The following is a 27,424-nucleotide window of genomic DNA, read 5'->3' on the forward strand; positions in this document are numbered from 1 at the left end:
TTTCTTTCCTTCTGCTAACTTTGGGTTTTGTTTGTTCTTCTTTCTCTAGTTTCTTTTGGTGTAAGGTTAGATTGTTTAGTTGAGATTTTTCTTGTTTCTTTAGGTAGGCTTGTATAGCTATAAACTTCCCTCTTAGAACTGCTTTTGCTGCATCCCATAGGTTTTGGGTCGTTGTGTTTTCATTGTCATTTGTCTCTAGGTGTTTTTTTATTTCCTCTTTGATTTCTTCAGTGATCTCTTGGATATTTAGTAACGTATTGTTTAGCCTCCATGTGTTTGTCTTTTTTACGTTTTTTCCCTGTAATTCATTTCTAATCTCATAACGTTGTGGTCAGAAAAGATGTTTGATATGATTTCAATTTTCTTAAATTTACTGAGGCTTGATTTGTGACCCAAGATGTGATCTATCCTGGAGAATGTTCCGTGCGCACTTGAGAAGAACGTGTAATCTGCTGTTTTTGGATGGAATGTCCTATAAATATCAATTAAATCTATCTGGTCTATTGTGTCATTTAAAGCTTCTGTTTCCTTATTTATTTTCATTTTGGATGATCTGTCCATTGGTGTAAGTGAGGTGTTAAAGTCCCCCACTATGATTGTGTTACTGTCAATTTCCTCCTTTATAGCTGTTAGCAGTTGCCTTATGTATTGAGGTGCTCCTATGTTGGGTGCATATATATTTATAATTGTTATATCTTCTTCTTGGATTGATCCCTTGATCATTATGTAGTGTCCTTCCTTGTCTCTTGTAACATTCTTTATTTTAAAGTCTATTTTATCTGATATGAGTATAGCTACTCCAGCTTTCTTTTGCTTTCCATTTGCATGGAATATCTTTTTCCATCCCCTCACTTTCAGTCTGTATGTGTACCTAGGTCTAAAGTGGGTCTCTTGTAGACAGCATATATATGGGTCTTGTTTTTGTATCCATTCAGCCAGTCTATATGTCTTTTGGTTGGGGCATTTAATCCATTCACGTTTAAGGTAATTATCGATATGTATGTTCCTATGATCATTTTCTTAATTGTTTTGGGTTTGTTTTTGTAGGTCCTTTTCTTCTCTTGTGTTTCCCACTTAGAGAAGTTCCTTTAGCATTTGTTGTAGAGCTGGTTTGGTGGTGCTGAATTCTCGTAGCTTTTGCTTGTCTGTAAAGCTTTTGATTTCTCCATCAAATCTAAATGAGATCCTTGCTGGGTAGAGTAATCTTGGTTGTAGGTTCTTCCCTTTCATCACTTTAAGTATATCATGCCACTCCCTTCTGGCTTGCAGAGTTTCTGCTGAGAAATCAGCTGTTAACCTTATGGGAGTTCCCTTGTATGTTATTTGTCATTTTTCCCTTGCTGCTTTCAATAATTTTTCTTTGTCTTTAATTTTTGCCACTTTGATTACTATGTGTCTCGGCGTGTTTCTCCTTGGGTTTATCCTGTATGGGACTCTCTGCGCTTCCTGGACTTGGGTGGCTATTTCCTTTCCCATGTTAGGGAAGTTTTCGACTATAATCTCTTCAAATATTTTCTCTGGTCCTTTCTCTCTCTCTTCACCTTCTGGGACCCCTATAATGCGAATGTTGTTGCGTTTAATGTTGTCCCAGAGGTCTCTTAGGCTGTCTTCATTTCTTTTCATTCTTTTTTCTTTAGTCTGTTCTGCAGCAGTGAATTCCACCATTCTGTCTTCCAGGTCACTTATCCGTTCTTCTGCCTCAGTTATTTTGCTATTGATTCCTTCTAGTGTAGTTTTCATTTCAGTTATTGTATTGTTCATCTCTGTTTGTTTGTTCTTTAATTCTTCTAGGTCTTTGTTAATCATTTCTTGCATCTTCTCAATCTTTGCCTCCTTTCTTATTCCGAGGTCCTGGATCATCTTCACTATCATTTTTCTGAATTCTTTTTCTGGAAGGTTGCCTATCTCCACTTCATTTAGTTGTTTTTCTGGGGTTTTTTCTTGTTCCTTCATCTGGTACATAGCCTTCTGCCTTTTCATCGTGTCTATCTTTCTGTAACTGTACTTCTTCTTTTCTGATTTGGATTCCTTTTATTTCTTTTTTTCTCTGATTGCTGTGGCTAACACTTCCAAAACTATGTTGAATAATAGTGGTGAGAGTGGGCAACCTTGTCTTGTTCCTGATCTTAGTGGAAATGGTTTCAGTTTTTCACCATTGAGGACAATGTTGGCTGTGGGTTTGTCATATATGGCCTTTATTATGTTGAGGAAAGTTCCCTCTATGCCTACTTTCTGCAGGGCTTTTATCATAAATGGGTGTTGAATTTTGTCGAAAGCTTTCTCTGTATCTATTGAGATGATCATATGGTTTTTCTCCTTCAATTTGTTAATATGATGTATCACGTTGATTGATTTGCGTATATTGAAGAATCCTTGCATTCCTGGGATAAACCCCACTTGATCATGGTGTATGATCCTTTTAATGTGCTGTTGGATTCTGTTTGCTAGTATTTTGTTGAGGATTTTTGCATCTATGTTCATCAGTGATATTGGTCTGTAGTTTTCTTTCTTTGTGACATCTTTGGTTTTGGTGTCAGGATGATGGTGGCCTCGTAGAATGAGTTGAGGGGTGTTCCTCCCTCTGCAATATTTTGGAAGAGTTTGAGAAGGATAGGTGTTAGCTCTTCTCTAAATGTTTGATACAGTTCGCCTGCGAAGCCATCTGGTCCTGGGCTTTTGTTTGTTGGAAGATTTTTAATCACAGTTTCAATTTCAGTGCTCGTGATTGGTCTGTTCATATTTTCTATTTCTTCCTGGTTCAGTCTTGGCAGGTTGTGCATTTCTAAGAATCTATTCATTTCTTCCAGGTTGTCCATTTTATTGGCATAGAGTTGCTTGTAGTATTCTCTCATGATCGTTTGTATTTCTGCAGTGTCAGTGGTTACTTCTCCTTTTTCATTTCTAATTCTATTGATTCGAGTCTTCTCCCTTTTTCTCTTGATGAGTCTAGCTAATGGTTTATCAATTTTGTTTATCTTCTCAAAGAACCAGCTTTTAGTTTCATTGATCTTTGCTATTGTTTCCTTCATTTCTTTTTCATTTATTTCTGATCTGATCTTTATGATTTCTTTCCTTCTGCTACCTTTGGGGTTTTTTTTTGCTCTTCTTTCTCTAATTGCTTTAGGTGCAAGGTTAGGTTGTTTATTCGAGATGTTTCCTGTTTCTTGATGTAGGCTTGTATTGCTATAAACTTCCCTCTTAGAACTGCTTTTGCTGCATCCCATAGGTTTTGGGTCATTGTGTCTCCATTGTCATTTGTTTCTAGGTATTTTTTTATTTCCTCTTTGATTTCTTCAGTGATCACTTCGTTATTAAGTAGTGTACTGTGTAGCCTCCATGTGTTTGTATTTTTTACAGGTCTTTTCCTGTAATTGATATCTAGTCTCATAGTGTTGTGGTCGGGAAAGATACTTGATACGATTTCAATTTTCTTAAATTTACCAAGGCTTGATTTGTGACTCACGATATGATCTATCTTGGAGAATGTTCCATGAGCACTTGAGAAAAATGTGTATTCTGTTGTTTTGGGGTGGATTGTCCTATAAATATCAATTAAGTCCATCTTGTTTAATGTATCATTTAAAGCTTGTGTTTCCTTATTTATTTTCATTTTGGATGATCTGTCCATTGGTGAAAGTGGGGTGTTTAAGTCCCCTACTATGATTGTGTTACTGTCAATTTCCCCTTTTATGGCTGTTAGTATTTGCCTTATGTATTGAGGTGCTCCTATGTTGGATGCATAAATATTTACAATTGTTATACCTTCCTTTTGGGTCGATCCCTTGATCATTATATAGTGTCCTTCTTTGTCTCTTGTAATTGTCTTTATTTTAAAATCTACTTTGTCTGATATGAGAATTGCAACTCCAGCTTTCTTTTGATTTCCATTTGCATGGAATATCTTTTTCCATCCCCTCACTTTCAGTCTGTATGTGTCCCTAGGTCTGAAGTGGGTCTCTTGTAGACAGCATATATATGGGTGTTGTTTTTGTATCCATTCAGCCAGTCTGTGTCTTTTGTTGGGAGCATTTAATCCATTTACATTTAAGGTAATTATCGATATGTATGTTTCTATTCCCATTTTCTTAAATGTTTTGGGTTTGTTATTGTAGGTGTTTTCCTTCTCTTGTGTTTCTTGCCTAGAAAAGTTCCTTTAGCATTTGTTGTAAAGCTGGTTTGGTGGTGCTGAACTCTCTCAGCTTTTGCTTGTCTGTAAAGGTTTTAATTTCTCCATCAAATCTGAATGAGATCCTTGCTGGGTAGAGTAATCTTGGTTGTAGGTTTCTCTCCTTCATCACTTTAAGTATATCCTGCCCCTCCCTTCTGGCTTGCAGAGTTTCTGCTGAAAGATCAGCTGTTAACCTTATGGGGATTCCCTTGTGTGTTATTTGTTGTTTTCCCTTGCTGCTTTTAATATGTTTTCTTTATATTTAATTTTTGATAGTTTGATTAATATGTGTCTTGGTGTGTTTCTCCTTGGATTTATCCTGTATGGGACTCTCCAGGACTTGCTTCCAGGACTTGATTAACTATTTCCTTTCCCATATTAGGGAAGTTTTCAACTATTTTCTCAGTCCCTTTTTTTTTCTCTTCTTCTTCTGGGACCCCTATAATCGAATGTTGGTGCGTTTAATGTTGTCCCAGAGGTCTCTGAGACTGTCTTCAGTTCTTTTCATTCTTTTTTCTTTATTCTGCTCTGCAGTAGTTATTTCCACTATTTTGTCTTGCAGGTCACTTATCCGTTCTTCTGCCTCAGTTATTCTGCTATTGATCCCGTCTAGAGTATTTTTAATTTCATTTATTGTGTTTTTCATCATTGCTTGGTTCCTCTTTAGTTCTTCTACGTCCTTTTTAAATGTTTCTTGCATTCTGTCAATTCCATTTCCAATATTTTGGATAATCTTTACTATCATTATTCTGAATTCTTTTTCAGGTAGACTGCCTATTTCCTCTTCATTCGTTAGGTCTGGTGTGTTTTGACCCTGCTCCTTCATCTGCAGTGTGTTTTTCTGTCTTCTCATTTTGCTTATCTTACTGTGTTTGGGGTCTCCTTTTCACAGGCTGCAGGTTCGTAGTTCCCGTTGTTTTTGGTATCTGTCCCCAGTGGCTAAGGTTGGTTCAGTGGGTTGTGTAGGCTTCCTGGTGGAGGGGACTAGTGCCTGTGTTCTGGTGGATGAGGCTGGATCTTGTCTTTCTGGTGGGCACGTCCACGTCTGGTGGTGTGTTTTGGGGTGTCTGTGGCCTTATTATAATTTTAGGCAGCCTCTCTGCTAATGGATGGGGCTGTGTTCCTGCCTTGCTAGTTGTTTGGCATAGGGTGTCCAGCACTGTAGCTTGCTGGTCGTTGAGTGAAGCTGGGTCTTGATGTTGAGATGGAGGTCTCTGAGAGATTTTCGCCGTTTGGTATTACGTGGAGTTGGGAGGTCTCTTGTGGACCAGTGTCCTGAAGTTGGCTCTCCCACCTCAGAGGCACAGCCCTGATGCCTGGCTAGAGCACCAAGAGCCTTTCATCCACACGGCTCAGAATAAAAGGGAGAAAAAATAGAAAGAAAGAAAGAGGATAAAATAAAATAAAATAAAGATATTATAATAAAAAATAAGAAAAAAATTATTAAGAAAAAAAAATTTTTTAATAAAAAATATGAAAAACTTATTAAGGAAATTTTTTTTTAATTTTTAAAATCAGAAAATAAGGAAAAAATTATTAAGAAAAAAAAATTTTTTAAGTAAAAAAAGAAAAAACGAACGGACCGAACCCTAGGACAATTGGTGAAAGCAAAGCTATACAGACAAAATCTCACCCAGAAGCATACACATATACACTCACAAAAAAAGAAAGGGGGAAAAATTAATATATCCTGCTCCCAAAGTCCACCTCCTGAATTTGGGATGATTTGTTGTCTATTCAGGTATTCCACAGATGCAGGTACATCAAGTTGTTTGTGGAGCTTTAATCCGCTGCGTCTGAGGCTGCTGGGAGAAATTTCCCTTTCTCCTCTTTGTTCGTACAGCTCCCAGTGTTCAGCTTTGGATTTGGACCTGCCTCTGCGTGTAGATCGCCTGAGGGCGTCTGTTCTTCATTCACACAGGAGGGGGTTAAAGGAGCAGCTGCTTCGGGGGCTCTGGCTCACTCAGGCTTGGGGGAGGGAAGGGTACGGATGCAGAGCGTGCCTGCGGCGGCCTCGGCATAACATTGCAGCAACCTGCGGCACGCCGTGCGTTCTCCCGGGGAAGTTGTCCCTGGATCACGGGAGCCTGGCTGTGGCGGGCTGCACAGGCTCCCGTGAGGGGCGGTGTGGATAGTGACCTGTGCTCACACACAGGCTTCTTGGTGGCGGCAGCATCAGCCTTAGCGTCTCATGCCCATCTCTGGAGTCCACGCTAATAGCCGCGGCTCGCGCCCGTCTCTGGAGCTCGTTTAGGTGGCGCTCTGAATCCCCTCTCCTTGCGCACCGCGAAACGAAGAGGCAAGAAAAAGTCTCTTGCCTCTTCGGCAGCTGCAGACTTTTCCCGGACTCCCTCCCAGCTAGCTGTGGTGCGCTAACCCCTTCAGGCTGTGTTCACGCAGCCAACCCCAGTCCTCTCCCTGCAATTTGACCGAAGCACGAGCCTCAGCTCCCAGCCCCCGCCTGCCCCGGCGGGTGAGCAGACAAGCCTCTTGGGCTGGTGAGTGCTGCTCGGTGCCGAGCCTCTGTGCGGGAATCTCTTTGCTTTGCCCTCCACACCCCTGTGGCTGCGCTCTCCTCCGTGGCTCCGAAGCTTCCCCCCTCTGCCACCCGCAGTCTCTACCCGCGAAGGGGCTTCCTAATGTGTGGAAACCTTTCCTCCTTCACAGCTCCCTCCCACTGGTGCAGGTCCCGTCCCTATTCTTTTGTCTCTGTTATTTCTTTTTTCTTTTGCCCTACCCAGGTACGTGGCGAGTTTCTTGCCTTTTGGGAGGTCTGACGTCTTCTGCCAGCGTTCAGTGGGTGTTCTGTAGGAGCAGTTCCACGTGTAGATGTATTTCTAATGTATCTGTGGGAAGGAAGGTGATCTCCGCATCTTACTCTTCCGCCATCTTGCCCCCTCCCCTTTGTAATTATTATTATTATTATTTTTTTTAAATGAGGATTTTTTTTTTTTTTTTTTTTTTTTATTTATTTATTTTTGGCTGTGTTGGGTCTTCAGTTCGTGCGAGGGCTTTCTCTAGTTGCGGCAAGCGGGGGCCACTCTTCATCGCGGTGCGGGGACCACTCTTCATCGCGGTGCGCGGGCCTTTCACTATCGCGGCCCCTCCCGTTGCGGGGCACAGGCTCCAGATGCGCAGGCTCAGTAGTTGTGGCTCACGGGCCCAGTTGCTCCGCGGCATGTGGGATCTTCCCAGACCAGGGCTCGAACCCGTGTCCCCTGCATCAGCAGGCAGATTCTCAACCACTGCGCCACCAGGGAAGCCCCTGTAATTATTTTTAAAAGCAAAATTTTTGGAGTTTTCTTAGTAGTCATTGGGAAGGGCTAAGAACTACATTTATAGAGTAAGATAGGAAATATTTCCATTCTGAAGGTTAAACCTAGAGTCTTTTTACATTAAGGGAAAACTCAGAAAGGTAAAAACTCCTTTGTTGACGCTTTTTTAGTCCAAATTATCTCGATTGTCAGGAGAAGAATGAGAAATTTAGGTTTAGAAATTTGTTTTCTTCAAGCCATTATTGGTAGTTGGCAGGAAAGTAAACATTTCCCTTAAACAAGAGTGTTAAAATGTCTGTTTCTTTGTATCTTCCATTTAAGAAGCAACCCAAATTCTCTAAACTCTAAATTCTCTAAACTCTGAACTCTTTAAACTCCAAATTCTCCTTAAAAAAAAAAAAAAAATGTAATATTTTAAAAAATCCCAACCAGAAAAGATTATGAAACAGAAACTCTTCAAAAACTTGAAAATTTGGAATTTCTTATGTAATCTTAGACCTAGAATGCTGTTATCTGATCTATTGCTGAAAAAAGGAACCTTTGTTAATTTCTCAGTTTTATATGAACCATCTCAACCTTTTTTCTTTGTTTTCATTTTTCACCTTGATTTTGAGATACTATTTTTTTTTAATTTTTTATTTTACATTGGAGCATATTTGATTAACAATGTTGTGTTAGTTTCAGGTGTACAGCAAAGTGATTCAGTTATACATATACATGTATCTTTTCTTTTTCAAGTTCTTTTTCCGTTTAGGTTGTTACAGAATATTGAGCAGAGTTCCCTGTGCTATACAGTGGGTCCTTGTTGGTTATCTATTTTAAATATTACAGTGTGTACATGTCAATGAGATACCATTTTAAACAAGACATTTACTGGTCACTTACTCTGTGCCAGGCACTGTTCTGTGACTTTTTTCTATTAATTGATTTAATCCTCACAACTCAATCTCTAAGGTTTATATGAATATGGCCATTTTAAAGGTGAGGACCCAGTGAGGCACCAAGAGGTTAAGAAACCTAGTGATCTGCCCAAGGTAACACGGCTGATAAGTGGTAGATAAAAGTAAATTGTTAGCTTGATATTTAGGAATAATTAGACGTAACTTGTCTATAATCATATTGCATTTTTTCTAATATTAGCTTATTTTTTGTTTGTTTGTTTTCCAGGATTTGTTGATGTACCTATTACAGCTGGTCCAAGCTCTCAAATATGAAAATTTTGTTGACATAAAGAATGGATTAGAACCCACCAAGAAGGATAGTCAGGGTTCAGTGTCAGAGAGTGTGTCGAATTCTGGAATAAATTCTGCAGAAATAGATAGGTACGGATGTCCAGGGAGGAATTATTTTCAAATCTGATAGTTTTCCACCTTTTCAAATTGTCTTCTTTTCTTTTTCCCCAGATGTACCAAACCCTAAGTTGGAAGTTTTACCAATGAATATGGCATGTGCGCTCACAGAACACAAACCACTGTATTACAGGACAGTGTTTTGCAAGCTATGGAGTCAGAATTCCGTAGTTAAAATCTTGACTCTGCCACTTACTAGCTGTGTAAACTTGTGTAAATTAAATACTCTCTGTGTGGCCCCAGTTTCTCATCTTAAAAACGGGGATATAGCAATAGTAACCTTTAAGGATGAAAGATTAAATGAGTTAATACATAAAGCATTTAAAAAGTGTCTGACACATGGTGCTTGGTGTCAGATATTATTGCTATTCATGCAAAAAAAAAAAAAAAGAGACGAGGCAAGTTAGTGGACTCAAATATTTTTTTGTAAAGTTGTATTTTTTATTGACTGTTTTTCACCTCTTCAGTAGTTAAAACAACCTGTTAGTTGAATTGAAAGTAAGCTATTAACAGTAATAACAATTAAGAACTCCCACCTCTGTAGCAGACACCAAGAGATGGTCCACATATATTAAACCTGTTATTAGTAATCCTCTGAGGTAGGTATTCATATGCCTAATTTAGATATGAAGGACTTAAGGAGAAGTTAAGTAAATTGCCCAGTTTTTTATTTTGCAAATTAGGTAGAGTTGACTCCATAGCCCTTGTTCTTTCTACTTTGCCATTTTGCTTTTCATAAGATCTTAAAATTTGAGATAAATAGGAACATTTGGGTAAGAAATCTGAGGCTAAGTGATACAAAGTTGTTTTGTGAAGGTCATGAGATTTGTCAATGACAGAAGGAGGTCTAGAATTCAGATTATCTGAATTAGTACAATTATTTCGATTATCAGGTGAGTTCAAGGTTATATTTCTGAATTTTTCTTAATGATAATGCTGTTTTTATCTTCTGTTTTTCATTTGCAGGAGAACTGAGAAACAGGAAAAAAACATTTTTTCTTATGTAGGCTGCTGTGTATTTTTCTGTTTTTATGAGAAGAGACCCCTTACATTTTCTTCCACTGTACATTGAAGGCCTTCAGTCTCTAGTGATGCTTATTTAACTTCATCTTACTTATGCCCCCTAGAACGTTTTATTGGAAGTCTATTTAAAATTTCATGATAGGTTGTAAACTATAACCCAGTATTTCCCAAATTATGGTCTGCTGGTCACTAATATGTATGTTTTCTAAAAAGGTTAAAAAAGGTAGGGGTTGTCTTCTGGCCAAATATGTTTGGAAGATACTGGCTTAGAGTAAAATGTACTTTAAAAAAAAAAAAACTATAGTATTTATCAGAAACTTTAATACATGCAAACTTGCACATATATCTCAAAGAGGCTATTACCCATATTCTTTGACTATGCAGCCTCTTTTTCCAGAACATAATGTGACTCTAGTGCTGCACAGAACAAACTTTAGGAAGTAGTGCTTTAACCAGACACAATTGAGGTGAACTATGCTAAAAATGTGTATCTTCTCTTACAGAAAGAATATTTTACATATCAGTGATATCGCCTATTATTTTTTCAGCTCCCAAATTATAACCAGCCCTCTTCCTCCAGTGTCTTCCCCTCCTCCTGCATCTAAAACAAAAGAAAGTTCAGATGGTGAAAATCTGGAAGTGAGTACAAAGCTTTTCGAGTTTCCTATAGGAGAGATCCTACAAGATAAACATAATGTTTAATGTTCATCTAAAGAACATTATCATCATTTATTATCTATCATAAAGATAATGTTCGTCTTGAAAACATTGATTTTGATTAATAAACTAAATATTACAACTTTATTAAATAACCTGGTTTATGATGCATGTTTATAACTTTTCCTCCCATCAAAAAGTGCCATTTTCAGTTCAAGGCATTTTATTGGTGCTTTGGACATATAAGTGGATTCAAATGCAATGTGAAAATAAACTGGGCTTAAATATTTTTTTAAGGAAACTCAGAATATTTATTGTTAACACATTTATGAACATTACTGTAATTGTTGGTGTTCGTGATTACATTGTAGAAATGTATGACTTTGATACTAGGGGAAATACACTAAGCTGCTGTTTTTAGCTTATACAGAAAAATTAAGTTCTTTTAGCTAAGCAGAGTAATTTTTGAGGTACAACAGGTCTTTTTGGCTAGTGCTACTCTGAAAATTATATTTGGGAGTGCAGAAGTTGATCTAGTATGTATTGTTGATTTTTCTCCTGAAGTCTTCTAATTTGAGAAGAATATTTCACGCCCCTGATGTTGAAAATAAATAATACATGCTTGATATTAGAAAGAAGTTTGATTGTTTTTTTAAATGTATATATTATTGCTTTTAGTAAAATTTTAGGAGTTAATGTTGATAACTGAGTGACGTTTGTTTTCAGTATTAACTGTTAACCAGAGTTTGCTTGTCTGCCTACCTCTTGATGTATTAGAAAATACTGAAAAAGGAATTTTAAATTACAGGATCATAGAATCCTTAGGGGAGCCCTTTGAGGAACCATTAACCTCCAGTTTAATTATTTTGCCCTTTCAAAACTAAGGGACTGATTTATTGGTTCAGTAATCAGTTCATTCACACGTATTTTTTGAGTTCTTACTATGTACCAGAAACTATTCAATATGCTAGGGATGATGCAGCAGAGAAGAAAACAGTCAAAATCTTTATCTTCATGGAATACATTCTAGTGTTTGGGCTGATGATAGTCAATAATATATATATACAGTAGAAGAGATAATGATATCTGTTTTCCATGGAGAAAAATAAATCAGAAAAGGCTGACAGAGAATGTTCGGGTGGGGTTAGGCAGTTGTGATTTTGAAAAGATTGGTCAGGGAAGGCCTCCTTGGAAAAGTAACATCTTTTCTAAAGATGAAGCAGGTGAGGGAACAACCATGTGGTGATCTAGAGGAAGAACACTTTAAGCAGAAGGAACAAGGGGTACTTTTTAAGTACCCCAATCTCACTGAAACGTCTAATCCATTGATCTCTACCCTTTTCTTTATCAGCACCCTTCAATGTTTGCTTTCCTCTGAGTATAGCCTTTATCCCATGGCTCATCATTTTAGTCATTCCTTTATTAGTACTTTTAGTTTCCTTGGCACAATCTCAACCCTTGATAAGCCTAATTAATTAACATAATTTCTCTATGCCTGAATATTGCTAAAGAAATCACATAACCTAGCATGTTGGTATCACTATAAATTCATGACTACAGACATCAGATGGGCACTCAACACTGCCTTCTTACATTTCTCTAGGTGGTTGCTCTCCCTGCTCTACAGTGACTCTTTCATACCTTTTCTCCTCTGTTCTTCATGCCCCGCTTCCCAGTCTCTAGGTCACAGTTCTGCCTCATACTTAATGGAAACAAATAGAAGCCACTAGGTACTATCATTATATTAAAACTTACTTTGCTAAAGTAATAAATGACTTCAGTGTTTGTGGTTGTGCATACTTTAAGTTCCTCCCAGCATTATTCAGCAAAATAAATGACTCCCTTCTTGAAAAACTAACTCTTTTCATGGTTTGGATGATACCATACATCCCTTGTTTTCCTCTTCACCTCTCTGGCTGTTCCTTCTTGGTTTCCTTTGTCAGCACTTTCTCTGCTGCATGACACTTTATTGTTCTTCAGGGTCCTCTTCTTTTCTCAATTTATACTCTTGCCCTAGGCTGTAGTGATAAACTCAAATTTATATTTCTAGCACATTTCTCTCATCTAAGTTTTAGATTCATATATCCAAATATGATCTCTATTGTATATCTGACAGGCATTTCAAACTTGATGTTTCAAAATACATCTCTCTCCCCCACACACTCTTGCCTGTTTCTCACTTGGAATTTCCATCTGTGATGTAACAAATCAACCCATTTGCTAAATCCATAAATTTGGGAGTTACTGTCAATTCTTTTTTTCCTTCCTACTTCCTCTCCATCAGCAAGTTCTATTAATTATACTTCCACAATATTTTAATAATCTGTTACTTCACTCTATCTCCACTCTCACTGTTTACTCTTCTAGACTACTGTAATAGCATCCTGACTGATCTCAGGTCTGTACTATTCAGAGGAAATAGAGTCATTTTCAGAAAATGTAAATCAGATCATCTCACTCTCCTGCTTTAGATTTTTGTTGAGTAGGGATTGCTTTGAAAATAAAATCCAGAATGGGAGTCGCTGCCGCGGCTCTGGCTGCCCTGGCAATGGGTGTCTGACCCTGATCGCAGACGGCGGTGAGGTACCTTGTTTTTCTGACAAGAATTGACCATGTCGGAATGAAAGGAAGCTATCTGTGCAGACTGCTGTCTGTGGAACCTTTGAAGACGATAAAATAGTGTTCGATTCTGTAGGGGGCGCCTCTGGATCAAGCTATGGTGGAAGATGTTCCGGAAAGACAGAAAGCGACAGAGCAGTAGCAGCTCCCAGAATAGTGAAATCAGTACTAAGAGCAAGTCTGTAGATTCCAACCTTGGAGGGCTTTCTCGATCCAGCACTGTGACAAGCCTTGATATTGATTCCACCCAGAGCTCAGTACAAAGCAACAGTCATTCAGATACCTGGGCAGAATTTCAAATAAAGTATGTTGGTGCCATTGAGAAACTGAAGCTCTCTGAGGGGAAAAGTCTTGAAGGTCAGCTAGACCTGATAAATTATATAGATGTCACCCAGCAAGATGGAAAGTTGTCTTTTGTTCCTCTGGAGGAAGAATTTATTATGGTTGTTTCTAAGTATGGTATAAAAGTATCCACATCAGATCAGTAAGACATTTTGTATCGGCACACTCTGTATTTTATCATCTGGAGGGTCTGTTATGATGATGGTCTGGGGACAGGAAAAAGCTTATTGGCTCTGAAGACCACAGATGCCAGCAACGAAGAATACAGCCTGTGGGTTTACCAGTGCAGCAGCCTGGAACAAGCACAGGCAATCTGCAAAGTTTTATCCACTGTGTTTGACTCTGTATTGTCATCTGAGAAACCTTGAATTCTGCAATAAGGGGAAGGTAGACTTCATGTGCAAGTTCAGCTGTTTTCTCAATAGTTCTGTTTTCAGTCTGCGGTGTTGAACTATTACAGAAGTATGAGAAATCCTTTGCTCTAGATTTTCTGAAGAAAATGCAGTGTATAAAATATCAATCATTTGTTTTTCTGTTAAAATGTGTCTTTTTTTTTTTTTTAAAAAAAAAAAAGGGACTTCCCTGATGGTCCAGTGGTAAAGAATCCGCCTTCCAGTGCAGGGGATGCGGGTTCCATCCCTGGTCAGGGAACTAAGATCCCACATGCCGCGGGGCAACTAAGCCTGGGCGTCACAACTACTGAGCTAACGCACCTCAACTAGAGAGCCTGTGTGCTGCAAACTACAGAGCCCATGTGCTCTGGAACCCACGCACCACAGCTACAGAGCCCATGCACCGTGGAGCCTGCGTGCCACAACTAGAGAAGAGAAAACCCACGTGCCTCAACTAGAGAGAAGCCCGCACGCTGCAGTGAAGAGCCCGTGCACCACAATGAAAGATCCCACATGCCTCAACGAAGATCCCACGTGCCGCAACTAAGACCCAATGTAGCCAAAAAAATAAAATAAATAAAATAAAATCCTTACTCAGTAGTGTGACCTTAAAGGTCTTCACAATTTGGCTTTTTTTTTTTTTTAATTTTATTTATTTATTTATTTATTTTTGGCTGTGTTGGGTCTTCGTTTCTGTGCGAGGGCTTTCTCTAGTTGCGGCAAGCGGGGGCCACTCTTCATCGCGGTGTGCGGGCCTCTCACTATCGCGGCCTCTCTTGTTGCAGAGAACAGGCTCCAGACGCGCAGGCTCAGTAATTGTGGCTCACGGGCCTAGTTGCTCAGCGGCATGTGGGATCTTCCCAGACCAGGGCTCGAACCCGTGTCCCCTGCATTAGCAGGCAGATTCTCAACCACTGCACCACCAGGGAAGCCCACAATTTGGCTTTTACCTACCTTTTCAGCCTCCTTTACTTTAGTGTTCACTATATTTCAGCTACATTGAGCCTTTTAAAAGTTCCTTGAACAGTTAGGTTCAGGGCCTTTGTACATATCGTCATTTTGGTCTTGCCTAAATATCACATCCTCATTGCTGCCTTCTGACCTCCCAATCTAAACTATTTCTGTGACTTCCTTTAATGCTTCACCAAATGTTAAGCTTCCAGTAGGGCAAGGAACTCTGCAAACCATGGCGTCCTTAGCCTCTCACATATCACCTGGTTTAGAATAAATACTGGATGGTGGGAGGGAGGGATAGATGGATGCATGAAAATCTGATCTGTGACATAGATATGTAGATGAAAACCGATAGGCAAATGTAGACTCTCTTATTTCCCCCTTGTTAATAGCAGATGGTAATATAATATATATACATTTCTTTTAATTCTTTCAGCAAGATCTATGTACCTTCTTGATATCAAGAGCCTGCAAAAACTCAACACTGGCTAATTATTTATACTGGTATGTGAAATAATTTTTTGTTTATTTTCTCATCACTGTTCAAGACTATTTTCTTCCATACTGTAAACAAAAAGGCAGTTTAAAATAAAGTATGAGCAATCATCAAAAGCCTATGCAGTATTTATATCTAGCTGTATTTCTTTACAACTGTGCTAATGGAAATGCTTATTAGCACCACAGTTTCTCTTACTTTCACTAACTTTCCAGGATCTAAGATAAAACTGGGTAAGATAATCGTTTTTTTCAGTTTGATGTCTGCTTGCCTTTTATGCTATTTAAGTAGTGTAAGTATGATACTTCACTGTCCTTCAGGAGTGTGTATTTTCACATTATTTACTAAAACACTGGAATCATGCAAGACCAGAAAATTAGAATTTGAAGTTACTTATACATGAGAAAACTGAGGCAGAGGCATGATGTAGCTGAACTTGGTAAAGCCTAAACTAGGATTAGATCATTTATCTCACATTTTGCCATTTACAGAGTATTTTCAGTGACCTTTTCTCATTTGTTCTGTGAAGTTAAATAGGGCAAGTGTAAGTATCTCTATTTTACATGAGAGCAGGTTTCCTGAGTGAGTTACATGAAAGAAAGAGAGGAACTGAGGCATAGAAAAGCTAACTGATTTACTGAGACACAACTAATGTGAAGCATGGCTCCCTTTATCTGTCATAGAATTCTAAAGTGTAAAGAACAAGTAGCTTAAGCCACAGTGAGAAATATTTTGGTTCAATTAAAGAAAGCACTAGGATTAAACACTAGACGAGAGAGCCTTAACTAGTTTTATAGAGCAAACAAAGGGCAGAGCCAGTTGGGTAAGCTCTACCTGAAGCTTTCTGTACATTTGAGAGAACATTTTTTTAAACTTCCTGACAAACTTGATACTTTTTTTAACTGTAGAAATGATCTCTGATCTTATCTTACTGCTCAGTTTACTGTGGTTAACTTAAACAGTACAAATTAATAGATGTCCATTCTGAAAGGTAATTGTTTTTGAAGAATAGTGAGGCGTTTTGCTTTCCGTGTTTTAGACTGAGTTGGAGAACTGTCCTGTAGGTCAAATCATTAACTTCATTTTCCCACTCTCCAAACATAATCTTATCTGGATACTGCCCTTGTAGCCAATAAATAGATAAATAAATCAAAGGCTCTTTAATAAACGTGGGTGTTCATTACTTACATAACAAATATTTCTTTAGTTTCAGCCTTCACGGTTCTCTTTTCATTGAAGAAAAACCGCTTTCAACAATCTTAACTAAATCAGTCATTTTTTCCCCCCTTTGGTACCTGTAATTTTTTTTTCTCCTGTTGGCCTTAGTAGTGGGAGGAAAAATAGTTCCTTGCTTTTACTTTAGAGTTTAATATAATATTCATAAACCACGTTTCCCTCACCGTAACTTTCAGTATGTCCTTGAAAATACATCCACAAAATGTTTTGGCTAGTTGTTAATCACCATTTTTACTTTGAAAATTTTGCTTAGAAATCATTGTATTACCAGATAGGTACTATTTCCTTTTAATGTAACCTCTTGCTTCCTAATGTTCTCCATATTCTAATCTGAATTCTTAAGTGTATGTCTATTCACTGGTGTTATGGAAAAATATTTCCTCATAAAAATCTGGGTAAATAATTCAATGGAAATTAAAAAAAAATGTGTGGAGCACAGTGCCAAGGTTTTGAGTAAGGACTTTTAAGCTTCTTAGGTATTTAAAATTAAGGTTTTATATATTTTAAAAATCATTTACTAAGAATTCCTTTATAGATATTTTTTATTTCCTTGTGATATTCATGGAAAGTTTACTCTGGCTCAGAATTTATAGTCCAGAGTAGTCACTATTATAAGAGCTATATGTATGTATACTGATTATGTGGTGATTAAAATTATGTATTCTTTGAATTTGAGTATAGACCAGATTTCATTGTAAAATTTGAAATTAGTTGCAATAGGATCTTTGATATCTTATTTCAAGTAGGAAGAGTTTTCAAACCATTCTGAAAGCAGCTGAACAGTAGGAAACCTATTAGATGAGCAGTTTCCAATGAGGCAACAGTTTCTGTTCAGAAAGAGCACTTTGTTTTCTCCATAGATAATAAACAAAGTACAGTCCTAGCTCCCAGTCTTATAAGCATTCTATCAAACTTAGATTTGATTTGTGTTTTCCCACTATGTCTCTGATTCACTGATGCAATAGCATGTGCTATGTCTATTCATTCTCTGAGGAGTAATTGTTTTTCCCATATTTATAGTCTGCATATTACATATTCAGAAACACTCATGGGGAAGGAAAAGCTATTGATGTGGACTTCTGACTTTGGTACACACCACTTTTGTGATTGTAGGGTGAAAATATGGGAAATAATTCCAAATAATTGACTTAAAATAATCATTCTATTCCTTTGAACCTGGACAGAATAGTATAAAAATATTAATCACATGTAACAATTTATATGCCTCTCAGTCTAAGCTTACTCTATTATAACAAATATATTAAAATATAAGTTTTAATTGATTGTGCTATTTCCTTTTGAACATTTTGAATTTCCTTGTTCATTTGTTCCCTTTCCATTGATTTAAACAGGATTCCTGCTATAGTTGAATCCTTAGAGGCCTACAGTAGTACAGACAATCCTTTTAAAATGAATAGTGTCAACATTTTAAACCTCAGAGGGGAGTTATAGTCTCCAGTCTGTAAAGTGTTGGGCATCAGGATCTATAAATCGTTGCAGTTTTTTATTTTTATAGCTATTCCAGTATGTTGAAATTGAAAGTAAACTTTGGCTGCCTTGACATGTTTTTCTATAACTTTTAAGACCTTTCAAAGTAATAAAGGTTATTTACCTCACAAAATGAAATTGCCAAGAAATAGGTAGCCCACTGATGTCATCATACAATGGGTACCCAGGCAATTTTGTCTACATTTCTACTTGAAGATGACAGGTTTCAAGGAAGTACCTGAGAGTGCTTTGTAGAGTCTCCTTACTGCTGTGAACAGAGAATTCAGAAGTGACTCAAATCTAGGTTTTCTAGTCTTGATCTAAATTTGTCCTTCACTTTGGAGATGACACTGTCATTTTTATTTTAGATGGACTTTTCCTTTGCATAAGAACTTTGGGTTGAATGATTTTGAGATGTGTTTGCTATGTGACCTTTATCACGTAGCTGCAGCCATTGTGTTTACTTGACAGTCAAGGGGACCTGAACAAAGCAGTGGAGCCTGTATATTGTGGTCATCTGTATTGCTCCTTTAGAAAGGAGTTGCCATGTAAACACAGGAAAACACAATGAATATACTAAGATGATGGGGATAGTCAAGGACTTCAAAGGGTTAGAGAGTATGGACTGGGTTTGAATCTGTATTGGCAGTTTCAAGATTCAAAAATGCTTTCTTGAATATTTGGTTTAGAACTCTCGTTGGGAACATAAGGTAGATATAGTGTCAGGGTTTATTTCCTCATACCACTTTACAGAAAATTCTATTGTTAGGTTATACAACTCTGAGGACTTCCAGACCACCTGGGAAGTCAGTGGGAGAAGGCTCTTAAATTTTATCAACCTTTAAAACATTTCTTTGTGTAAGACTATATTGTGTATGTCAAGGACTACTAAAGATTTTTAAGATACGGAATCTGGCATCGGTTTCTTTATAACCTCTGAAGGGAGCTAGGAGTAAATGTTTGAAACAGTGACGAGCAAGGTAACATTATCAGCACAAGTTGTATGAGAGGCTGTGCCTGTCTTAGGAAGTCAGAGGAGAAAGAAGTTGTTAGGGTTTGCAAAGACTTCCTGGAAGAGACGGAGTGTCACCTGTATTTGAAGGGTGGGTAGAATAAGGAAAGGTGGAGGTGGGAAGGTGTTTCTGGACAGTACCGCAACATGAACGAAAGCACAAAGTGGGGGTGGTGGGGAGTCGAGCTGATTGGAGTGTGAATGCATGAATTGGAGATGGTGGAAGTTTGAACCAGAAGCTTATGGCCACAGAAACTGTTTTAAAATAGTAGAAAAGCGGGAACCATTGATGTTTTTGTTAATATAGGTGGGACATGAAGGTAGTTTAAAGAAGAAAAATTTGGATGATTGTATTGATCAATAAGGGGTTTGTTTTTAGAGTTAGAGAAGCTAGGTAAGAGGTATCTGCTGGTTGATTCCAGACAGGGCTTGCTAGTAGTACAGCACAACTACAAGAAGCATTTTAAAGGAAAAAATCAACAGGGCCTAGTGACTAATTGAATATAGGTGTTTGAAGCGAAGGACTGTGACTTAGGTTTGGCTCTAGATGCACAGACCACAAATTAAACACAGAGTGCCAGTTATAGTTTTAGGTAGAGCCTGTGTTCTCTGGTTTGGTTACAACCTCACGTGATTCAAACTGTAGCCCAAATGGCTGAAATATTGATAATGCCTTCAATTGAGATAGAAAAATAACTCATTTAGTGTGATAACTTCAGTTTTACACATCTTCGGTTAAAAATGACAAGCAGTGTCTTGAAAAGGGGATCTGCTGCTTGAAAATTAGGGTAGTTGAATATAAAAGCAGAGCACCTAATGGCATGCAAAGTTAGGCCTTAGATGTGGGAAAAGGGATATATATTCATATTTGAGAATTATCAACATTGAGATACTTGTTAAGTCCATGAGATTGGGGTCATTCATTCAACAATAATATATTGAGTATTATGAACCAGGCATGGAAGTGCTGAGGGTATCAAGATGGACAGGTAAGCTCTCTGCTCTCATGAAGTTTACCTTCTAGATGGTTAACTATTTTCTTTCCAGAAATAGTATAAAGGAAAATAGTAAGCCCTGTGATTTGAGATTTGTGAAATACTATCAGTTAAGGAAGTTGAAAAGTTTCATGTGGTTTTTAATGGTCAAACTGTGAGAGTAAGCTTAGTAGAAAGAATTCTAGCCGAGGACCCCAGAGTCCAGGGTTCTGATTTCAGCTCTTCAGTCAACTAATTGTGCCACCATGGGCAAGATACAGCCACCTCTAAGTTTTGCTATTGATAAAATAAGCAAGTTTCAAACTGCACGTCATTATCCATTGAAATCAATTTTAAGGCTCACAGTCTAGCATTTGTTATTTAAAGAAAAGTGAAATAGAACAGAGTAACAAATATTAACATATTGTTCACAGAATATTGCTTTGTGAAATTTTCAGTTTTATGCATCTGTGTGCACACATGGGCTGTGTGTAATGAGTTGTGATCTAAAATGTATTTGTTAGTATGGCTTGTTCCAATCAGAACAGTTGGAAACACTGGATTAGACAACCTCTAAAATCTAATCCAGGTCATTATTTATATGATTATATGAATTGTATAAGCAGTTTAGGTTTAAGACTATATTTATATTTAAAATTTTTTAACTCTCTAAAACCACAATTCTGTGATGGAAAAATTGAAGATTATATATGGAATTTTGAGAAATGGGGAAATTGGATATGAAAGGAAAAATTAAGATTTTTATTTATCTTTCAGAGGTATGTTAATGAGAGAAGCTTCAGTGTTTTTTTTTTTTTTCCGGAATAAGAGAGCCTTATGTAATACCAAAAGTATTACGTATATTTTGAAAATATTTTTGTTCATGAGTTACTTGGTAGATTTGTAAGCTTATATAATTTCTGAAGATGTTACTGCTCTGTGTACCTCATAAAGCATTAGGAGAAAATGCTCATTTTGATGCCAAAATTTTTAGAAAATCTAGGATATTGTACACATTAAGGCATTCTGTTATTAATTTACCTTTATAGAAGGTTATATATGTTGTTCCTGAATTTTCAGCTTTAAAAAGAGTGATGATAGAATGTGTTTCATTACTCCCATTAATTATTTTTGCAAATGTGAATTGATCTGTTTTAATGGAAAGGCATAAGTGTTTACAAAATGATTCTGAGTTTCATTTCACATTTACATGAATGACTTTACATTTTTAAGGTATGTGATAGTGGAATGTGAAGATCAAGATACTCAGCAGAGAGATCCAAAGACCCACGAGATGTACTTGAATGTGATGAGACGGTTCAGCCAAGCATTGTTGAAGGTAACCGTTTAATGTAGGGGTTGGCAGACACGGTGCATGGGACATATCTGGCCTATTGCCTGTTTTGGTATGCCCTATGAGCTAAGGATTTTTATTTTTAAATAGTTGGAAAAATCACAAGAAGAATAATACTTTGTGACATGAAAATTATGTGAAATTCACATTTCAGTGTTATATCTGGTATGGAAACTCTATAGTCAGCAGGACCTAAAGTAGTTAATCCTTGGCCCTTTATAGTAAGTTTGTTGACTCCTGATTTAATAAAATAAACCTATACCTGGAACAAAAAACCCCAAAGCTTTGCTTTTTTATTGCACTCTCTGTTTTCTATTTTTATTGTTAAGACTAGGTATATTTATATAAATCTGGTAATGGTCATATTACAGATACTTTCTATATAACTTATATTTTTGCTTTTATAGTTTCTAGAGGTATGTAAGCCATTTTTCGCCTGGTATTCTTGTGATTGTTAAGGCAGTGTCACAGTTCAGCCAGCAGAAGGTGCACGGGCAATGAAAAGAAAACTGTCACGACATTAACTGTGATTTGCTGTAGAAATGTAATATTTTACTTCAGAGCATCTTTATCTACTGTTTCATGTTTCATTTAAATTTTCTTAAAAACGTAAGTCACATCTTATTGAACTCTTTGAGACTAAACTTTTGTATAGTTCTCAGAGGCCAGAGATTCTTTATATCTAACTGACTAGCAGATAAGCAGTTGGTCCTCTCTTCTAATCTCAGTTCTGTCACTTATAACCTTTGTCATCCTGTGAGGAAATTTCAGTCTCTTGGAGCATAAATTTCCATCTTCGAAATAAGGATGACAATTGCCAAGCTGCCTTTATCAATGTAATTGGAGAGATTAAATGAGAAAATGTTATTTTATAATATTTTATGAACTGAGAATTACTACATGAGACTATATAGCATTTAGTTTTTATGGCTTCTGTTTTACTAAGCAAGCATATTATATTGCTCTTTGAGAACTTTTTTTTTAAGTATATATTTATTTCCTTGAGGATAGTATTGTTTCTGCTGTATGCCCAGCACATTTTTGAAGAAATTATAGGCTTCCAGATACTTATTGAACTGGTGAGTGAATACATTTTGGGTGAATGAATTCTATCGTGTCACATGGTTGCGTGTGGGAAAAAAAGTGCAGTTTTTGTTAGGCCAGTATTCGCTGAAGATTCAGATAATTTTCAATTGTGGAAGAGTTGGTGGTGTTTAACTAAGATAACAGGTTTATCATTATCTCTGAATAAAGATAATTAATTTTTTTCAATACTACTTTGTATTGAAGTTTGTGGCTATTAAAAGAATAAAGGTCACCCATGCTATTGAAGAAACCCTAATCATTATGCTACATAGAATTAATTTTTCTTTCCTTTGAATCCCTTCAGGGTGATAAGTCTGTCAGAGTTATGCGTTCTTTGCTGGCTGCACAGCAGACCTTTGTAGATCGGCTGGTGCACCTAATGAAGGCAGTTCAGCGTGAAAGTGGAAATCGTAAGAAAAAGGTAAACCTTTGGGCTTTGCTTTCTGTTTATGACTAATAATGTCTTGGTATCATAAAATACTGAGTTTTGGTACTGTCTCTTTGGTTGATATATTTTACGGGCATACCTTGGAGATATTGCGGGTTGTGTTCCAGACCACTGCAGTACAGCAAATATCACCATAAAGTGAGTCACACGAATTTTTTGGTTTCCCAGTGCATATAAAAGTTAGGTCTACACTATACTGTATAGTATAGACTATACTGTAGTCTGTTAAGTGTGCAATGGCATTATGCCTAAAGAAAGCAATGTATATACCTTAATTAAAAATATTGCTAAAAAATGTTAGCCATCATCTGAGCCTTCAGAGAATCATCATCTTTTTGCTGATGGAAGGCCTTGCCTCGAGGATGTGGCTGCTAACTGATCAGGGTGGCGGTTGCTGAAGGTTGGAGTGGCTGGGGCAATTTTGTAGAAGAAGACAACAATGAAGATAATTAAGCTTTGCCACATCAGTTGACTCTTCCTTTCACTAACAATTTGTTTTCACTGTAGCATGCAGCGCTCATTGACAGCATTTTTACCCACAGTAGAACTTCTTTCAAAATTGGAGTTAGTTCTCTCAAAGCCTGCCACTGCTTTATTAACAAACTTTATGGAATATTCTAAATCCTCTGTTTGTCATTTCACCAATATTCATAGCATCTTCACCAGGAGTAGATTCTATCTCAAGAAACTACTTTCTTTGCTCATCCCTAAGAAGCAACTTCTCATCTGTTAGTTTCATCACGAGTTTGCAGTAGTTCAGTCATATTTTCAGGCTCCCCTTCTAAGTCTAGCTGTCTTGCTAGTTACTTCTTCCACAGAAGTCTTGAACCTCCCAAAGTCATCCTAAGAGTTGGAATCAACTTCTTCCAAACTCCTGTTAATGTTGATATTTTGACCTCTTCCTGTGAGTCACAGTTATCCTTGATGGCATGCATCTATAATGGTGAATCCTTTCCAGAACATCGCCAATTTACTTTGTCCGGATCCCTCAGAGGAATCACCAACATTCACAGCCTTATGATAGTATTTTTTAAGTACTGAGACTTGAAAGTCAAAATTAGACTTTGATCCATGGGCTGCAGAATGGATATTATGTTAGCAGGCATAAAAAACATTAACTCACTGTACATCTTCACCAGAACTCTTGAGTGACCAGGTGCATTGTCAATGAGCAGTCATATTTTGAAACGAATATTTTTTTTTCTGACCAGTAGATATCAACAGTGGGCTTAAAATATTCAGTAAACCATATTGTAAACAGATGTGCTATTATCCAGGCTTTGTTCTTCATTTATAGAGCAGGCAGTCGATTTAGCATAATTCTTAAGGGCCTTAGGATTTTTGGAATGGTAAGTAAGCATTGGCTTAAACTTCAAGTTGCCAGCTGTATTAGCCCCTGACCAGAGAGTCAGCCTGTCCTTTGAAGCCTTGAAGCCAGGCATTGACTTCTTCTCTCTAGCTGTGAAAGTCCTAGATGGCATCTTCTTCCAATATAAGGCTGTGTCATCTACCACTTTTGTTAATTATCTTAGCTAGATCTTCTGGATAACTTGCTGCAGCTTCTACTTCAGCACTTGCTGCTTCACCTTGCACTTTGATGCTATAGAGATGGCTTCTTTCCTTAAACCTCATGAACCAAGCTCTGCTAGCTTCAAACTTTTCTTCTGCAGCTTTCTCACCTCTTTCAGCCTTCATAGAATTGAAGAGAGTTAGGGCTTGCTCTGATTTAGGCTTTGGCTTAAGGGAATGTTGTGGCCGGTTTGATTTCTATCCAGACCACTAAAACTGTCTCCAGATCAGCAATAAGGCCGTTTTGCTTTCTTATCATCCATGTGTTCATAGTAGTTTAATTTCCTTCAAGAATTTTTCCCTTGCATTCACAATTTGGCTGTTTGGCATAAGAGGCCTAGCTTTTGGCCTGTCTAGGCTTTCAACATGCCTTCCTCACTAGCTTAATTATTTCTAGGTTTTGGTTTAAAGTGAGAGACATGTGACTCTTCCTTTCACTTAAACACATAGAAGCCATTGTAGGGTTGTAAATTGTCCTAATTTCAACACTGTGTCTCAGGGAATAGGGGAAGAAGAGAGAGGGAGAACAGCTGGTCAATGGAGCAGTCAAAACGCACGTAACATTTTATCGATTAGGTTCTCCATTTTATATGGGCTTGGTCCATGATGCCCCAAATCAATTACAATAGTAAAATCAAAGATCACTGATCACAGATCATCATAAGTATAATAATAGTGAGAAAGTTTGAAACATTGTGAAAATTACCAAAATGTGACGTAGAGACACAAGGTGAGCAAGTGCTGTTGGAAAATTGGCACCGATAGTCTTGCTTGACACAGGGTTGCAATAGACCTTCAAATTGTAAAAAATGCAATATCTGCATAGTGCACTGAAGTGAAGTGCAATTAAATGAAGTAGGCCTGTTATAGTAATAGGAGTGGTTAGAAGTACAGATTATGTATAGGACCCTATTTTATGAGTTTATATACATTGATTTTATCCACACAACAACCCTATAAATTAGGTACTATTATTATCCCAATTGTAAGGAAAAGTAGGTAGTAGAAGGTTAAGTAATTTGCCAGATGTCCTCAGGTAGTAAGTGTTGAAGTTAGGATTTGTACCCAGACATTCTGAGTCCATATTTTTATCTACAGTGCTTTTCTGGCTCTCATTTTAGAATCTTAGCATCATAGAATACAATTTATTTGACATGGAAAGAACCTCTTGAGATTATTTAGACTAGAATTTTTCTGAGAAAAAGAAGGTCCAGAGTAACTCACCCAAGGTTGCAGAACTAGTGATAGTAACTGGCAATGTGTTCTCATGGCCAGTACATTGATTTTGCTCTCAACGGGGTGAGATTTCTACTTGATGATAATAGATGAGCATCTCTTCTTCAGATGTTATTTTTCCTGATCTTTTGCCCAAATGATATGAAGGATTCATCTGATATCTTCTCTTTACCTAATCCCATAACTGGAAAATCTTTCTTAGTGACCTTTGTAAAACACCACAACACATTTTACTGTTCTTCAGAATTGTGAGAGGAAAGCAGAGAGACTAAAAGGTGAAAAATTGAGTCAGGAATTTAAAGGCAGGGGATCAGGTCTGGCAGAGATGCGTGCAAGGAATAATGTTAACAAGGTTAGGGAGGAGAAAATAGGCTGAAGAGAAACACATGTTTATTGAGTTGGCATTTTCTTTGTTTTTGAGAAGAATCACAAATCCTGGTTAAATAACTAAATTCCTACTGCTGTTCCTCCAGGAGCCCTTCTCCCCAGAGGTGCCCTGGTGAGCAGCCGTGTGATCCCAGTGCTCACCAGCAGAAAGAATGCCTGTTCTTGTGACTGTCAGTTTGGGGCATGTATTTAAACCGCAGTTTGTTCTTATGTGACATACTCTTTTGTTCGCCACACATGAGCCTCTGGATACACCTCAGTTTTCGCTGTTCTGGAAGATGACTCCCTACTGGAGACAGCACTTATAGTCCCCAAAAATAAACGTTGTTTTTGCCACATATTGCAAAACACATATTGTTTTGCCTATATTTTAAGTCAGACAGTCCCAAATATAGTGTCAACATTGGCTAAAAATCTTTTCAGACATTTTTTCATGATGTGATAATAGACAAACATAGTTTTATTTACTTAGTTTTACTAGAAACAAGCCCTCGGGTTTTAGTGAAATGCCAAGATGACTCTCTACCACCATTATTTGTGTTATTACTAGGAATAATGAAATGACTACAGCTAATAATTTGCAATCATATGTAATAGTACTTTTCCATCCCTCATAACGAAGTTGGGAGAGACTTGCCTTTGTGAGTGCAACGGTGTTAAATGTGTGGCCAGGGGATCCAAGAGTTAGGTGTCCGATGGTAAAACAAATAATAATATTGTTGCCACCTTCTTTCCTTTGCTGATCTCATTTAGGAAAAATTCTCTTGATTGAGGTCTTTGAATGTAGATATTTGAGTTCTAATAAAAATGCATTGATTCCACACTTTTAAAAAAACAATTAAAGCTTTCATTTTGAATGTTAAGTAGTCTCTTTACACTTTGTGATTCTTTATGTTATAATATTTATTCTATAAAAATGTATCACATGCCTACTGTGTGCCAGGCACTTCTCTAGGTTCTGAGGATGCAGAGGTGAATATAAAAATCCCTACGTTTAGAATGTAAGGACCTTACATTCCTGTTGGAGGAGAAAGTTAACAAAATAAGTAAAATATATTTTATGCTAGATAGCATCACGTGCTTTGGAGAAAAAGCTGGAAAGGGGAATAGGAAGTGCTGGGTTCAAGTATTAAGGCAGCTTTTCACTTCTCAATGGAATGGTCAGGAAGGCCTCACTGAGAGTTGACATTTGGACAGAAACCTGAAGCAAGTAGGGGAGCAAGCCACTGAATATCTAGAGAAGACTATTCCAGCCAGAAGAGCTGCAAGCACAAAGGCCCTGATATGGGAGCATGTGTGACATGTTTGAGAAATAGGAAGAAGCCCAGTGTATTAGGTCAAGTCTTTTCCCTTTAAGAA

At 37.5% G+C, this 27,424-nt stretch overlaps 1 protein-coding gene and 1 pseudogene across 7 annotated transcripts in view; both read left to right on the forward strand.

Moving 5' to 3' along the window:
* Positions 1-27,424, forward strand: part of PIK3C3 (phosphatidylinositol 3-kinase catalytic subunit type 3) — a 167,927-nt gene that overhangs the window by 84,740 nt on the left and 55,763 nt on the right. For all 7 annotated transcript variants that reach the window (XR_009497258.1, XR_009497257.1, XM_059894393.1 and 4 more), the window contains 5 exons: positions 8,611-8,765; positions 10,364-10,454; positions 15,216-15,283; positions 21,219-21,324; positions 22,730-22,846. Coding sequence is in view for 5 of the 7 variants with exons in the window: in XM_059894393.1 (XP_059750376.1) it covers positions 8,611-8,765; positions 10,364-10,454; positions 15,216-15,283; positions 21,219-21,324; positions 22,730-22,846 (537 nt within the window). In the remaining 2 variants the exon portion in view is untranslated. The remainder of the gene's footprint in view (positions 1-8,610; positions 8,766-10,363; positions 10,455-15,215; positions 15,284-21,218; positions 21,325-22,729; positions 22,847-27,424) is intronic.
* On the forward strand, positions 13,199-13,801 carry LOC132347895 (integrin beta-1-binding protein 1-like; annotated as a pseudogene).

This window comes from Balaenoptera ricei, chromosome 14 (assembly GCF_028023285.1).
Source record: "Balaenoptera ricei isolate mBalRic1 chromosome 14, mBalRic1.hap2, whole genome shotgun sequence".
In the NCBI taxonomy this organism is placed as follows: Eukaryota; Metazoa; Chordata; class Mammalia; order Artiodactyla; family Balaenopteridae; genus Balaenoptera; species Balaenoptera ricei.